This window comes from Bombus fervidus, chromosome 4, assembly GCF_041682495.2.
Source record: "Bombus fervidus isolate BK054 chromosome 4, iyBomFerv1, whole genome shotgun sequence".
NCBI lineage: Eukaryota > Metazoa > Arthropoda > Insecta > Hymenoptera > Apidae > Bombus > Bombus fervidus.
This window is the reverse complement of record NC_091520.1, coordinates 13,505,079-13,518,802: the sequence shown is the minus strand read 5'-3', so window position 1 is coordinate 13,518,802 and position 13,724 is coordinate 13,505,079. Positions and strand designations below refer to the sequence as shown.

Below are 13,724 nucleotides of genomic sequence, written 5' to 3'. Positions count from 1 at the left end.
TAAACACGTAAATAATATTCGTGCCGATTGAATTCGTACGCAATTTAAAAGGTAGTTTACTTCGGCAATAATTGTCTCTTCTAAGAAAACCATTGGTACTTCGACTTCTTCTCGAGTTAGACGATCACCTCTCGAGACCGTGAAACGGAATGGAATTTATTCAGATTTATTTTTACCGGTAGAAGAAAATAGATAACACGAATATCTATCCTTGACTAGAACGATTACATAGATTAAAAAAGAACGAAACGAACGACGTCTCTATTGAATAAAAACACGTTCATCAATGACACCGTGAATCGTTGTTCGTCATTTCCGTCCTATTATCTGTCATTATCTATCGTTATCCGTCATTCGAGCAAGATTTTTACTGCAACCACGATCGTAGGCGTAACCGGCTGGAATTATGCACAACCGATGCGTTTAAATTATTACAAACGTTTCGTAAATGTACATGGAACGTTTCGATATGAACGAACACCGCCACGGATGTAACTTTACATCTATGTATAACGTTACTACGTCCTAATGCGAAAAGTCTATCGTGTAACCTTTGCCTAACATGCAATAAATACGTTATATCGTTCATTTATGAATATTTCATTTTCCAAGCGCGGAACTACCAATTACCACGTACATATACGTGGAAAATGAATGGTTATAGATATTGGTAGCATTGGTAAAAAGAATGGATGAATTTAAAAAAAAAATACACCAATCGCATACGAGTAAGATAAGCAAACGATCGTGTATAACAGTATACATAGAGTTATTGGCGAATGTATCCGCTTGGTTTATGTATGCACGTAAAAAGGTGTTTGCTGGTTTTAATATCGAAGATGAAATGATAAGTTAAAATAATTGTACAAATCTTTATTGTTACTAGATTGTAGGCTTTTACGTAAATTTATGTTTCTGTGAACATATATAAGGAAATAAAATCTGAACAGAAATTTGTTCCGACCTTTAAATATTGTAACGAATATTTTATTTTCGATTTTTGGTATACTCTTACGCGCGCAAATCTTCGATCTTCGATGTTGCTTTATGATTAAAAGCGATATTCTGATACGATATAGTTAAGAATGTAAAGAACTTGTTAGGCTTAATGATGTGAGAATGTAAGTTTTTGAAAAGTAGCTGTTAGATCGATGAAACTTTATAAAAAAAAAAAAGTCAAAAATATAATTATTAAGAAGTAATATTTGAATATTATGGCGGATTGATTTTGATAATAAATATAAATATCCAAAACTTCTTCCACTGTATCTAATATCTTTCTAGTTTTAGCTATTTTGTATTAAAATATTCCTTGATAGTCATAAGGTGACGTTAAAATCGAGAAATTAATAAAAATGTATTTATCATGTTTGCATTTCATTCGTTAAGACTTAAGAATAAACAGAAAGAATTAGTAAAATTTAATCTGTAGGTTTCAGATTAACATATTCACGTAATTTGAATTTATGACGTACCTATTCAAGGTTAAAAATAGTTCACTGTTAGATATTGCGACTTGACATTGCACCTAGACATAAATCTAATATTGATGAATAACATCGTTATATATATATATATATATAAGTATAGTAAGAAATTATTCATTTATATCACAAATTAATGCGCAACAAGTTATTTACAACTTCTTTTTATACCTTTATCTTCTGTAATATAGACATAGATGACTTTTTTATGCATGTATGTCTAGAATCGAGCTAATTCCGTGAATAATTTTTCCGATAAAACGTTTAAACACATATATTTACATATTAATCATTATATCATTATTAGTAAATACATATGTATACTTTTGTAATAAAAGTGTTTAAGCACAAGAAGAATAACATTTTTCATTTACAGATCTTGACTTTGATATTTAAAAAAATTATGACATTCTGTGTCGCTAACTCAAACATGTTATTTTAATTAACAAATACAACAAACTTTCTTATTATTATTTGAAACAAACTTTAATATAATTTAATTTACGATATTATTAAATTTATATTATTAATATTATGGTATTATGGTAAAATTAATTTTCTCAAATCTATTGTACTCTCAAAAATTTCTTATTATTTTTTTTAGCACTTTTATTTATTAAAAGAAACCTTTCGGATATAAATGATCCACGTTTATGATTCGATGCTATCAGAAATACGTTTACGGAATAAAAATTCAATATGTATAGATAGGATTATGGTAAACATGACGCTCATGAAATAATCAAGGTCGAAATAATGTTTCGTAAGAAAAATATCAATTAATCAGTAACGTAATATCTAATCAACGGGATTGGCGGCATAATTCTTGTTATTCTTTGATATTTCACAAATTTTGATAACGAACGGGAAAAGAGCAATCACCCTGTGTGTCCCTTGACCTACCGTAACAAACGATACGCGTGCCGACCGAAAGTACACAATTGCGTTCGTTTACTTTTTTTTCGTTTCACTCTTTCTGACGCGCAAAAAAGTCTCTAATCTCGACATAATTTACGAAATACGTAGCTCGCCGCCTGTTTTTAAAAATGCTTACGATAGGAAACTCAGGTTTGACGTCAATTCGTTAAAAAAAGTTACCAGTATTTACTGGTATTAATTATCTGCAATCGTCGATGACGACTGATCGCAAAATTGCTGACAACTATCGGGAAATAAGTAACCTGTACAGATAACGTAAAATTGAAAATATGTAGTAAAGCAATTTAAATCGTAAATACCAAACGATGAACTATGTACATATATTGTATGGCGACGAACGTGAAATTGGATCACGTTAATGAAATAGGTACAGCGAGTCGTGAAAGTATCTAAACATTTGCCATAGAAATCTTTTATGTGTATATTGTACTTATTATGTAAAACGTTTAGAAATTTCATTAACAATATAAGGAGAATCAACTATCATTGGTAAAGTCCATAATAAATCTAAAAATGTATAGAGAAGTTAGTTACAAAATTCGTAATAGTAATAGTATAGTTTCTTTCATCGTCAGTTTTATTTTTATCTTAATGTATTTATTTCTTTTATACCAGACTTTATATTCTTTTTTGAAAGATATAAAAATAGTATCTAGTAAGGGCATAAAACAACGAATTTGTATGAGAGATTTGTAAATTCGTAAAGTATAATATATTACATACATTTAAATAACTTCTTGTCTTCTACTTTTAAAAAATTATTTCCCAAAGTCAAGACTACAACATGTTTTGTTAGTGATGTTACTAACAAAATTAATTATCTAATTTTTATGATAAATGTTCAAATATTTAAATGTTCCGTATAACATAAATGATAAGTGCATAAGAAATTTCTACAAGAACATATCCAAATACATTAACGATGTATCTTTGAAATACCCTTGATAATATCAAAAACCCTTTATAGGAATTAACGATGCATCAGCTCCTACGTCAAGTAATCATATTCCACTTTCTCCCGCAAGCGAACTACCGTGAATTTCGTTAGAACGACGGATCGAATTGTGTTGGCGGTGTGCACGTAATCGCTTGGTTGGCATTTATCAACGAAAAAGGAATCATTCGAGGAAAAACCAGAAAGAAAGATAAAGAGAGAAGTCAGCAACTAGCCGACCACGTGGTGGTACACGAACTATTTGGCTTGTAATTACACCCAGAAACAATTAACGATGAGCCGATAGTAGCACGTACGTTGACGTCAATTGTCGAAGATAACGTGTATGCGCGCGTGCACGTCTCCTGTAACGGTGCTAGTGTAGGAGACATAGTGGGGGAAAAACGACGATACGCAAAAATAGTAGTAGGGGAACGGTAGATAGTGTTAGTATTCGCTAAGAACGGAATGGTGGGGGTAAACGACGATACGCAAGAGTAGTGGTGGGGTGACAGTACGTAGTGGTAGTGTTCGCTAAGAATGGTGTGATGAAGGAAAGGGTATACGGAGGGGTGGGAAGCGAGCAATGACGAAGAGTAAAGAGTGGGAGAAAGAGAGAGAGAGAGAGTCGAGGCCGGCGACTCTAGCATAGCAGGGGGGTAGCAACATGGCCGTCGGTCAGTCGGTATCGAACCGCCGCATTACGCGAAGCTCCTACGACCCTCGTCGTAGGACCGCCGCCGCTTTAAAACGAGATTTCGGAATCTCGTGAACGTGAAGAACGATTTTTGTACCGATGGCATCGGGTTTCCGGCCTTACGCACCCATCGAGGTCGACAACGCCAGCGCGACATTTTCGCTTCAAAAACGGTTCTACCGGTTCGAAACGTGTACCCGGTAATTCGGGCCAGGATCGAATTGTAAGTAACGAGCACTTGTCCAACCAGTAAATGTTATCTGGGTTCTCTTTGTTGTCGTGCTCGTAATAAAATCAACGTATACATCGATGGAATGAGTTGTAGATTTTTTAATGTTCTTTGCATGGCTTTTTCTTTCATCTATGTGCTCATTTCTTTTCTTTTATCGTCTTATCGAGGACTATCGACGGGTATCGATCCTGGACCAGTCGATAGGCAAGAGGTCGTTGTCGATCCATGACGTCAGTTCAGAATACCTATTGTACTTGTTGCAGGAAGCTTTTACACTTTTGTGAGGATGCTTCTTTTGTAAAGGCCTTCCTCGGCTTTTTTAGTAGTTTTTCACAGAATAACGATGTCGTTCTTGCTTATACGTTGCGGGTACGAGCGCAACGCTCTCCGTTGAAAATGTTCGTTTTCGATCAACACGAATTGTAATGAAATTTCTTATCTCGTTTAACTTTCCGTTTCCTATATACACTACATGTATAACGGAATTCTACATACTATCTATTGTTAGAAAGGAACGTTGCTGTTTTGAATAAATTGTTCGAGAAAATATAAAACGACTATTTGGAAAGATTTTTAAGTTGCGATTAATGAATATCACACAGAAAAAATGTTTTTCTCAGATTTTATAGGGAAACAGTTTTAGTACACTGTCTATTAATCTTATATTGGCAACAATGTGTATTTTGTTTTTTGAATTAAATATGAAAACCATACGGGAAATGATAAATTCATATTTGTTAATTTACTGAATTTTATATCCTTTGGTAGCTAAATAAAAATATCTTAATACAGATTGGTTAACAAAATGTATAAAGTGATAAATTCAATGATACGTGTCTTTTAAAAATAGATGATCTTGAAAGTAAAAGTAGGTGTTTTCCAAAAACAATGTTTTTTAAGAAATATATAATATTTATTAATATATTTTATTAATTAATAATAGTCCATGATAACTAATGCTATTAACATTTCTTAAATGTGCAAAAAGCTGACAAAAACATATTTAATCCCAAAATCAAATATAGTTGATGTGAAATTGGTTGACAACATATTGAATTTAAAATTTACTCTTCTATAAAATCTTGTAATGTATATCATCTGTGATCATGTTCATATATACCTTTGCTATCCCCTTGAACATTTCAAAAACATTATTATCTGTAACATTAATTGTGTCAGTGATTTGTATAATACATTGTGCAGGTATTACTTATTTTTGCAACTTATATGTCTAGACTTAACAAATCATTTCAATTCATTGTATTATATTAATCCATTTGTTTTTAACTATCAAATAATGTAAAAATTAGAAAATGGATTTATCATGTTTGCTCTCGTGTAATCTTCAAATACTTAAATGCATCTTTTCTTTTTGTTTTCAGTGATTTCAAACGTGTACAATAGGATTAAAAGAATACAATCATTTGAAATTGTTTGTTGCTAATAAATTTTTTAATAAAAATGGATTCTGGAGTGAGTCAGGGAAAGAAACAAATTCGTGTTGGATTTTATGATATTGAAGGCACCATTGGCAAAGGAAATTTTGCAGTGGTAAAACTAGCTAGACATCGTATTACCAAGACAGAGGTAAATATGATTTATCATAACATATGCTTGTTGATATTTCCTATGCTATCTTTCTTATTTAAAAGTTCAACATTCTTTCTTCTTAGGTGGCTATTAAAATAATTGACAAAACACAATTGGATCCTACCAATCTTGAAAAAGTTTATAGAGAAGTAGAAATAATGAAGCAATTAGAACATCCACACATTGTCAAATTATATCAAGTAATGGAAACAAAAAATATGATATATATGGTAAGTTTCAGTGATTTTTTGTATCAAGTTTGAAAAATTTAGAAGATAATAGAAAGTTTTATATTTCTGTTAGGTGTGTGAATATGCAAGCAAGGGTGAAATATTTGACTATATTGCAAGATATGGAAGAATGGGAGAACCCAGAGCTCGGGCAACATTTGCTCAAATACTTTCTGCGGTTGAATACTGCCATGCAACGGGTGTAGCACATCGTGATCTCAAAGCTGAAAATTTACTCTTAGATGCTCAGATGAACGTTAAAATTGCTGATTTTGGCTTTAGTAATAGATTTTCACCTGGAGAGAGACTAAGTACATGGTGTGGTAGTCCTCCTTATGCAGCACCAGAAGTTTTTCGAGGAAAACATTATGCTGGTCCTGAAATTGATGTGTGGGTAAGCAGGTTATATACATTTACATAATATACAATTTGTAGTGCAAATAGTTTATGACATTATGTTTTTATTGTTGCAGAGTTTAGGTGTTGTATTATATGTATTAGTATGTGGAGCACTGCCCTTTGATGGATCTACCCTCCAATCTTTAAGAGATCGTGTTTTGAGTGGAAGATTTAGAATTCCATATTTTATGAGTACAGGTATTTTCTGCAACTTAGAACAAAATTTTGAATATTTAATTTAATGCCGCCTATGATAAAGCTTTAATTCTTTTATTATAGATTGTGAAAGCTTAATACGTAAAATGTTAGTTCTGGAACCTGCAAAACGATATACCATTCCACAAATAAAGAGACATCGCTGGATGGCTGGATCAGCAGACACTATTTGTTCAATGATTATAACAAGATCATCATCTTCATCCATCCAAGAACCAAATGAACAAATACTTCGACTTATGCATAGTTTAGGCATAGACATCACGCGAACCAGAGAGGTATTTTTAATATATATATTTTTTTATTTATAAAATAATTCAATATATAATATTATAGGAAAAATCTTTCAGTAATAATTTATATTTTCTAAAGCAAAATATTTACTTCTTTCAGTCATTGAGGAATAGTAGCTATGATCATCATGCTGCTATTTATTTCTTATTATTGGAAAGGCTGAAGCAACACCGTGTCACCAGCACAGCAAACAATACTTGCTGGCCAAGCGTTGCAAGAACAAAAGATGACAAATTCAAATCAAGGTATATTTATTTAATTATTAATATTGTTTTAGACTATTAGCTTTTATAATAATTTTTATTATAAGATTTTCCTTAGATAACGATTTTCTTGTCTTCCAATCCTGCCCGTCGAAAAAATTGGTAAAGAATCGAATTTTAATCATATAATTTTTATTTACAGCGATAGCTTAGTGGGACGTTGATCTTTATTGACGGTGATGCATGTATTGAAGATTTTGTCAGGACAGGTTGGATTGGAAGTGCTTTGCTGTCACTTTATTTTTGGTAATTCTTTCATTTTATTTCATTGCTTTTCTTTTATTTTGAGTTATACGTAAATTCCTATCAGTGAATATACATATGTTTGCTTTGTTTTTATATAAACATATTATATAATTTTCGTTATATATATTTTTATGTCCTTATATATGTTGATAAAAATAAGAATGATGCAGCACATAGAAGAAACAAAAGTCCAGTACAAAAATCTTCACGATTGATACTTGTCCATTCATCACTACAAAAGCTTTTACCGAATAATTAGAGTATTGTAGGCGAATTTGCATTATATATTTGTTTCTAGAACAAGGGAAGACGCAACTCGCGGTGGAAAAAGATTTAGTTCAACTAGTTCTTCGACTGATGAAGGATGCTGTAGTGCGGAAGGTGAATTAGAGGAAGGTCCAAGTGGTGATGAATTGAGAGAAGCTCAAATTAAACTCGAGGAACATAGACTAGGCCTAGATCATGATATCAGTCAACGAATTGACAGTCAAATAGTTAATCGAAGATTAAGTGATTACCAACAGCATTTTGATACCCCACTTATGGATTCTATTGATCCTCCTAGTCGAACGACATTGTTTATTGCGGGTGGTAGTGGTAGTTCATCATCCGAGCTTTTTGAATCTAGTTTTGATTCTGGTTGCCCGCCAGATTACTCAGGGGCAAATTCATTTACAAGTAGCTTGCCCTCTTGCACGCCTCCACCACCTATGAGCCCATCGCCAATTAGCGGTAGAATATCTAGAGTTTCTCAAGGTCGTAGAGCTTCAGATGGTGGACCTAGATTATTATTTTGTCAACAAGGTGGAGGGGACAGACCGACCAAGCAGCGAAGTATTCAAGGTACTGAATTATAAAGATATTTCATTTGTAAAGGCTTTTCGTCATATGGTCGTGACAAATATGTTTTGTTTTCATAGACTCTGGTAAGGCTAGAGGCCATTTAGATCTTGTTCATTTGAGACCACCATCTACGCCACCAGAAAATCAAACACAGTTTAAAATTCGTGGCGACTCCAGTACACAGCTGCAGCTGTTAGTGCAACAGCGTATGTTGCAACAAAAACGAAACTTATATCACAGACATAGAGGTGGAGGCAGTCCTACTCCAATACCAGTATCAACAAGTACCACGAGTAGACGCGCTGACCACGTACCGAGACAAGACAGTTATAAACTAGCTCAAAGAACACAGATCTTACCACCTTTATCTCAGGGACATGTTGATAGAGACTTTGATAGAGAAAGAAAACGAGATGAAGAAAGATGGAAAAGTCTACCATCTCGACTTGCAGCAGATTGTCAGTTAGCAGAAAGGACACTGCTGTGGAGCCAACAGGTAATTCTATAAATAGAAATTTAAAAAATCGTTTGGGTTGAACCGTCCAATAAAAAAAGTTATCGAGTCGGAATAAAAGAACGCAAAATAACTTGTTGGTATCTGTCCAACGATCCATGACGTCATTGTTCTTTTGGAATAAATTTAAATCGTGCCAAAATTGCGTACCTATATTCGAACTCAAACAGAGTATTATGTTACCTGTTCCTTTCATAATGTTAACATTGTTGTGAGCGTGCATCATGTTCACAACGATGAATTGATGTAAATATTATTAGTATTGTTTATATTAGCGATTAGACGTTATTTGTGATACGAAAGCACAATTATTTGTGTTAGATGCAAATAAACAATTATTTTTATTTAATTTGGCAATTTATTGTTCACTCTAATTTGCCTTACTTCGTGCATGTACGAACCCTTAATTAAACATCAGTGTACAGTTAACAAAAAAGTTCATATTTGTTTAAGAAACGTTTGGACTACTGTTATTATATGAATTACCATATATGCATTATTAATTGTTGTTATGCAAAAATGAAATTTTATTTTGATAACTGTGCAATACAATTTTAAATAGTTACTTACTTGCCTGTGTTAAATACACAAACAATAACACGACATATGCACTAGTACATAATTTAACAACAATGCAACGTAAAGAACATATATTAGCACAAATGCGATTGAAAAACCCATAAACAATGCAGTGTTAAACACTTAAACATTAAGCTTTGAAGATGCATATATCATTTGTAGCACCTTTCCCTTATTTGGCTTCCTAGATTTTATTTCTTAACATTCTGTAATGAAGATATTGAACACAAAAATGACACAAAATGTAAATAATTTAAAGAAGCAAATATATCAGGTGGGCCTCAGTGGAGGAGCATCATATTTGCCACCTGGCAGTGTAGGTGGCTTCTTGTGGCCCACTGGAAGCAACCCTCATTCAACCATCTTCGAAAACGTTGGAGATCCAATGGAATAAACATCTAATCCTGTTGTATTTTTAGTATTGGAGATTTTGAGTCTGAAAGACTAGATTAGATACAAGAAATACAATAAGCAGTATTGCCTTCCTAGTCTTTCCATATCAGTATTTTCATTTATATAATTATGTATTTTATTATATATATTTTAAGTATTCAAGGAGAATATTGTATAAATTTCATTGTAGAACTGTTTCCTCCGTGATATTCTAGCTTTCATACACAAAATCTTTAATTAAATGGAAGGTACATGTTACTAAATGTCAAAGATTTCTTCTTAATTAAATTCGGTTTTGCAATCAATATGCTTTGAGCAGCATAATTTATTACATATCTTTATACATTCATACACTTCATTCATTAAAAAATTATACATATATCACACACACACATACATACACACACACACAATAAAAAATGTAAACATTGTTAAAAATCTTTGTCATGTAGTAGCATGTGCGCCTGCCTTATTAACTGGCTGATTTTATCAGTCAAATATATCCAATTATGTCATAGACTGATAATTAACAAGAGAAAACACCAATCGAGTTTATATTCATGAGCAAGTGGCATATGTCTTGCTTTACAACGACTATGTTTAATTGGAAGTACAACATATATACGCGTGCATATTTTAATGATAATTAATGAAGAGTGCTTTTGATGTGCTTCCTGAATGCATTTCGGTAAATTATCATATAATGGTGACAATGTATAATCTGTACGCGTCTGTTATTTTCATCGTATTATATCGCAATAGAATCAGAAGATAGTATACAAAACAAACTTAAAATTAATTTATGCATTTTATAACTTCCATACGAAAATTTTAGACAACTGAGAGTTAGTTAAGATATTTAGTCCAGATTAAAATTTGGAAAACGAAGTAAGAAAAATCAATGTTCAAATACGAAAACAAACTATAAATATGTTATAACATGAAATAGTGACACAATAATCTTCACTTCACAGAAACACTTGAGATAAACTTTATTTAGAACTGTGAGTGCAAGAACTATGCCACTTATGCTTTTCTATGCAATTTATTGAAGAGTGGAGTTAATAAAATGAGAGAGCAAGAGGAAAAGAAAAAAAGAAACCTGTTAAAGTTTTTTGTTACACATTTTTATTGATAACTATTCTAATAATATTGTACAAAACTACGTGTTTCATTATTCCACTCTTCATTATGATCGTTATAGAAAATTAAGAAATAATAAAAAGAATAAATAGTGATAAATAGTAGCTGCTGTTTAAAGAGGTAAAAAAAGTGCTGCATTCTGTAAAGATGTTTAAATAAAATTGTTGTATATATAATATTTAACAAAATGACTGTTTACATTTTGAATTATACGTTTTTTATGCATTTTCATTTTCTACATAAAATACAAATTGTATCAATAGTTATCGATACAACATTTTGCATAAATGTAAGTACAAAGTTATCATTTTACTCAGAATGAAAACCAAATAGTTTTGCTTTACGAGCTTTTTGCACGGTTACTATTAAGTGGAAAGGAAAGGAATCGATAATAACTTCAACATGTTTGTACATTTTGATACGAATACAGCACTTTTTAAAAGCAAATATATATTAGGTTCTAGTAGTCTAGTCAGTAGGAAGCAATACCGGCCGCGCACAACTGACAACGACTTTAATATTCAAATTTTCCGCCATTTTTTACCCAACAAAAACAATCAAACTTCGCTCAAAAAAATCTTTTGATAAGTAAAAAGATAGCTGTTAAGTTAGCATAATCATGCGAGATCTTGTTCTGGCATATTGTTCCCGAAATAACATTCCGAAAACTGTTTTAGAGGAACTCAGGAATTGAAAATTAGTTTTGGCACTGTTGCATTTTTCCATCCATGTCTTTTTTGTAATTATAGAAATTTGAGATTGCATGAAACAGACATCATCTATAAACGTGTATCGTTGATTTACTAGTTAATAAATTTGTTTTATTGAAGTATCATTGAATTTTGCAAAATCATTTTTGTTAGCAGTAAAAGAATTTACAGAAGGTTACATGATATGAAATTATTATTTGGCAATGTACTGTCCAGCTAACACATACAAATAAAGTAATTGTTTACCATTAATTAATATGGCGTTAAAAAATATTAGAACATGATCTAATTACACAAATCTAATGGAAATGTGCAATACATTCCTCTCATAATTGAGACAGATCGTTTTTGTACTTGCAATAAATTAATATTTTGTACCAAATTAATATCTGATTTCCTTAAAGTTATGTATGATGGTAAATAATTACTGTTTATAAATTACAAAACTGTCAACAAATGTATACATTGTGCGTATGAGCATATTGAATAAAATATTACGCAAACTATAAAACTAAAGTTCTTTTATTTATATTTATTCTAGTTTGCTTAATTTACATTTGTTATAATGTTTAAGACTTTTCTGGACGTGCTACATCCATTTGGAAAATATCTGTACCAGTCTTTTCAGCCCGAATTCTAGCTTCTTCAGGTGTCAATGCTTCATATTCATTGGGATTTAATGGTTCACCATCTGGGCTTAATTGACCCTCTTTAAAATCTTTCTTAATTTTATCAGCATACACTAAATTAAATAAATCTTTAGCAGTATATTCACGTTTTTTAACATCTGTAACTCTATATGAGACATATGGCTTTAAATGAAAATTTTCCAGGGAAGGAACAATAAGCTCCGGTATCATTTCTGGTATGTTAACCCAATGATTGTTTACCCATTTCCCCGTTATCTTTACACCTCTCCCTGAAAATATTTGTTAATTATCATATGTTTACCAATGTGATTATTAAAGAATGCGCATAGAAGATATTTTTATACTTGTTATTGTATATCATATTCAAAAACCAAAATTACATACTATCAATAGGGAGAGCGCAGTTTGGATCCTTGGCTCGTGCTTCTTTATATATACGACTACCTCGCTTATTGAATAGCTGTATCATACGAAAATTTCGTTTACCACAACATGATGCTGATGTTGAAATTTGTCGAGTTATAACCATAAACGTGGATGCCATTTTATTTTTTACAAGAAAAAAAATTATTTGATTCGTATACAAAATTCTAAAACAATGATTAACTTTTTTTACACATTCCTTATCCCTTATATGGAGAAACAGAAATTATGACCTAAAATTATAGGTTATATTTTGTTTTAATTATTTGATACTTATTTAAAGATATGAAATATTTATTATTCGATTAATATTATAATTTTACTATGTTAGTGTATCATAAATGTACGAAACAATTCTAAACTCACTTTTTTTGATAATATTTGAAACGAAAGTTTAAACAGGATGGTCCAGCTAACTGGAACCACCTAAATATCTGCCATACTTATTGTTGAATGAAATATCTTCTCAGGATAAAGTTATACTATTTCAAGAACTACATGTAACATAGAAATAGTTTCTTCTCGTGATAATTTTTTTACAGCATTTCATTGTCATCGGCATTTTGTTAAATAAGATAAAATATATTTATTATTGTTGGCAAAGATGGCAAAATTAAAAAATCGACATTTTTCGGCTCGTAGACAGATTGTTTTAACGTATGAGGGCTCGAATGAAAGTTTAGAACCCAAAAAAATAGTTAAAATTAGTTTTGTCCAAATATTCTTCCTAGTTTCTTAATTATAAGTAAGTTTTAAAAATCGCTCAATCTACCACCAATCTATCACCATGCGGCCAAGTGCTGAGTTTCACTAAAATTAGCAAGTACAAGAACCTATAAAATTAGGGATCTACCCTGTTCGGTTGTAGTTACTAGCATAGACAAGAACCTATTAAGTTCCACGCTACAAGAACGTTGTACGGTTCTACGGTAAAGTGCGTACCTA

At 31.6% G+C, this 13,724-nt stretch overlaps 2 protein-coding genes across 4 annotated transcripts in view; one reads left to right on the top strand and one right to left on the bottom strand.

Moving 5' to 3' along the window:
* LOC139986586 (uncharacterized) overlaps nucleotides 1-12,042 on the top strand; it is a 51,506-nt gene extending 39,464 nt beyond the window's left edge. Inside the window, exons 1-10 of one of the 3 annotated variants that reach the window (XM_072002024.1) lie at nucleotides 4,016-4,277; nucleotides 5,669-5,873; nucleotides 5,960-6,106; nucleotides 6,180-6,500; nucleotides 6,580-6,703; nucleotides 6,785-6,999; nucleotides 7,115-7,260; nucleotides 7,823-8,367; nucleotides 8,445-8,863; nucleotides 9,735-12,042. In XM_072002024.1, the coding sequence (XP_071858125.1) occupies nucleotides 5,748-5,873; nucleotides 5,960-6,106; nucleotides 6,180-6,500; nucleotides 6,580-6,703; nucleotides 6,785-6,999; nucleotides 7,115-7,260; nucleotides 7,823-8,367; nucleotides 8,445-8,863; nucleotides 9,735-9,854 (2,163 nt within the window). In that variant the 5' untranslated portion in view covers nucleotides 4,016-4,277; nucleotides 5,669-5,747 and the 3' untranslated portion in view covers nucleotides 9,855-12,042. Of the gene's footprint in view, nucleotides 1-4,015; nucleotides 4,278-5,668; nucleotides 5,874-5,959; nucleotides 6,107-6,179; nucleotides 6,501-6,579; nucleotides 6,704-6,784; nucleotides 7,000-7,114; nucleotides 7,261-7,822; nucleotides 8,368-8,444; nucleotides 8,864-9,719 lie in introns of those variants that run through there. The other 2 variants (XM_072002022.1, XM_072002023.1) reach the window with 2 other exon arrangements.
* Nucleotides 12,043-12,210: 168 nt separating this feature from the next.
* Mrpl41 (mitochondrial ribosomal protein L41) lies at nucleotides 12,211-13,564 on the bottom strand. The gene is made up of 3 exons (XM_072002031.1): nucleotides 13,146-13,564; nucleotides 12,741-13,012; nucleotides 12,211-12,625 (listed from the first exon to the last, which is right to left on the bottom strand). Exons 2-3 carry the CDS (start codon nucleotides 12,898-12,900, stop codon nucleotides 12,276-12,278), a joined length of 510 nt encoding a protein of 169 aa, XP_071858132.1. The 5' UTR covers nucleotides 12,901-13,012; nucleotides 13,146-13,564; the 3' UTR covers nucleotides 12,211-12,275.
* Between the last annotated feature and the right edge of the window lie 160 nt (nucleotides 13,565-13,724).

What these genes read in the sequence shown, in the direction of transcription:
- Mrpl41 (XM_072002031.1), bottom strand. Translation starts at nt 12,900, where the DNA reads ATGGCATCCACGTTTATGGTTATAACTCGACAAATTTCAACATCAGCA. An exon ending in CTGCGCTCTCCCTATTGATA is followed by an intron (nt 12,626 to 12,740) that starts GTATGTAATTTT and finishes AAATATTTTCAG; the next exon opens with GGAGAGGTGTAAAGATAACG.